This window comes from Lygodium microphyllum, chromosome 1 (assembly GCF_053477565.2).
Source record: "Lygodium microphyllum isolate KBCC chromosome 1, Lygodium_microphyllum_v1.1.10, whole genome shotgun sequence".
In the NCBI taxonomy this organism is placed as follows: domain Eukaryota; kingdom Viridiplantae; phylum Streptophyta; class Polypodiopsida; order Schizaeales; family Lygodiaceae; genus Lygodium; species Lygodium microphyllum.
The window spans coordinates 66,286,327-66,289,093 of NC_141135.1; the positions used below are offsets into that span (position 1 = coordinate 66,286,327).

The following is a 2,767-nucleotide window of genomic DNA, read 5'->3' on the forward strand; positions in this document are numbered from 1 at the left end:
GACTATCTTCAAGTGTAGATCATAATAATTAATCACCAACCAACTCATGCACTTCACCAAATACATCCACACAATGAGAAAACCACACATGGGATCCATCACACATACCACACAACAAAGGCAAGCAAATAATATTTAAAAACCCCATATTCCTATCATGAAACTTTTATATGAATCAAATTTCTTATCTCAATACTTTGAATAAACTTCCATCTATATTGAAAAGAAGGGTTTCAATCATGAGGTATTGAAAATTGTAAACTTTTTTCAAAAAAACCACACAGAAAGTAAAAGAATGCTTGACTTTATTTGGATTCAATACTCATGATCCCTCAACGAGAAGCTACATTATTGGCTCTTGAATGATGAATCCTCAATGTAGTTGCGGCCATCTCAACAATGCCATCACCTTAGTTAGTAGAAACACTGCCTTCTTAATGATAGTTGCCATTACCAGTAAAGTCTTTTCTCTCAACTAGAAATAAAATCAGCCAATGAACACCAGAAATGATTTGCCACTCTCTCAATACACTATGGTCATGCCAATGTCTTCCTAACCAATTGATACTAGCTTTCACAATGCTACATTTGCAATCGATGAGACTTTGCATGATGCACACAATGGCCACCTTCCAAAAGAATGGCATGTCCTAGAATGTGCATGCTCTCGTTGATGGTGTAACCTCAATGTGCTTATGTAGTCTAAGCATGTAATGTGCATCAATACTTTCCTTGTCATGGAAATAAATTTCGAAGAATGGGAGGGAACCCATGAGTCTATTAAAAAGACAAGATATGCAAATGTGACATGCTCATGAACCCAATATCTTGTGAAGGTGCAAAGAAAATATACCTGATCCATGATTCTCGAAAGCTTTCGGCATCTCCTAAGAAACCACCAATATCAACCACAACATCATGTGTGTAAAGCCAAAAATATTCCGAACCATCACAAAAAATTCTAATCCAGCCAAGCAACAAAGAAGCTAAGCTATGAAATGACAAAGCAAGTAAGCACACAAGTAAACAATCACACATAATAATACCTGCTGTGAATAGTGCCTAGGGTTTTCCTGCTTATGCGAAAACACATGACAACGTATGCTAGGCTAGGCTAAGCATTGCTCAAAGCCTCTATCTCTCTCCATCTCCCTCTTGCTCTCTTCCCCCCCCCCCCTTTCTCTCTCTCTATACACACACACACACACACAAAACCTTTGATACGGGCAATTGCTATCTAAAGCAATCTAGGATTTTAGAAGACTCAAAGATTTGAAGACACTAGCACTTATATCTCTATATTCAGTGCTCATTTAGGGTTCTTTTTATTAGCATAAGAACATTATGAATTTTCTATGGTGGTGAGCGGCCACCACATGGCGCCCTTTCAATCCTCAACATGTGATACCCCTCCAAAACCTTTCAATATTACAAATTAGAGATTAGAGATGGAGATAAGGCCTAGAGGTTCTATGAATTATCATCCTCTTATAGCTTGTCTCTTCTTCTTTGCCACATTTCGCCTACCACTTGCAATTGTGCCTACTATGAAAAATTATCATCCTCTTACTTGTGTCTTACTTCTAAATTGTGACATTTCACCTACCATTTGCACCTTTTAGCATTTACAATATCCAAATTTCCACGAAGCCAATTTGGATCGTTGTTTTAAAATTTTCGCGCTTGACAACAAATCTCGGTTTTATACGCGTTTTGGGTTTAAGTCCTGGCCCCTGGGCCTTTTTCGCCGCGCCGTACCCATGCAAATAAAGAGAATCGTTGACGATAATAAAGAGAGGGGGTCAGGATATGTCTGACTGTGGAGGAGAGAGAGCCAGGGATCACTTACAGCTATAAAAGAGGGCGCAAGGGAGCACGCCGTCTACACTGCACTCGGTCTACTTCTGATCAGTTGAGGCTGAGAGAGAGAGAGAGAGAGATGGCCCAGCTGCAGACGAAGCCGGTAGCGATGAGCAAGAATATCATCATGCTGGCCATGCTGGTGCTAGTTCTCCTGCAGGCGCTAGTGCTGCCTAGTGAGATGGCCGAGGCGGCTCCAGCGTGCCAGGGCACCATCAATGCGCTGGCGTCGGCGTGCGCCCAGTTCGCGAGCGGCAGTGCGCGCCCGGACCGCAACTGCTGCGGCGTGGTGCGCTCCATCAAGCCCGCCACCGTGGCCTGCCTCTGCCAGAACATCCCGCCCGGCATCGGCTCCTCCGTCATCTCCAAGATCGTCCGTGGCTGCGGCGTCTCCGGCTCCTTCTGCGGCGCCCGTTGATGATCGCGTATAATTAACAGCAGCCAACTGTAGGACAACGTCTCTGAATCGAGAAACAATAATAGTACGACATATATATAATTGGAATCTGGTATACCTACAGGCCGCAGCTACAATCTTTGCTCCTCTCTGTAGCTTGTTACTTCGTAATATCATTCCCGCTTCCGACCATCCTTTTCTTCGCGTCCTTCAAACTTTAAGGTTACGCGCGCTGATCAAATTATCGCTAGCTATCGATCATCCGTCGTGCCGATTTGCGCAAGCGCTCATCGTTTCTTTCGCTTTAATCTAGCAAGATGACCTTTGAATCATTGTATCGAGATGTCTCATCGGGCGATTACTTTGTGCAAGTTACATAGTCCATCAGGACACAGACGTGCATTCGATTACCATTTAGCCAGTATTTCGTTCAAATGATTTCCACACACACACACACACACATATACGTCAATAAAGCACGTGAGGATTTAGAGATGTTAGCTACACACA

General features: G+C 43.2%; 1 protein-coding gene across 1 annotated transcript; it reads left to right on the top strand.

Moving 5' to 3' along the window:
- Positions 1–1,896: 1,896 nt before the first annotated feature.
- Positions 1,897–2,534, top strand: LOC148041211 (uncharacterized). The gene has a single exon (XM_087687648.1). It carries the CDS (start codon positions 1,940–1,942, stop codon positions 2,276–2,278), a length of 339 nt encoding a protein of 112 aa, XP_087543774.1. The 5' UTR covers positions 1,897–1,939; the 3' UTR covers positions 2,279–2,534.
- The last annotated feature ends 233 nt before the right edge of the window (positions 2,535–2,767 follow it).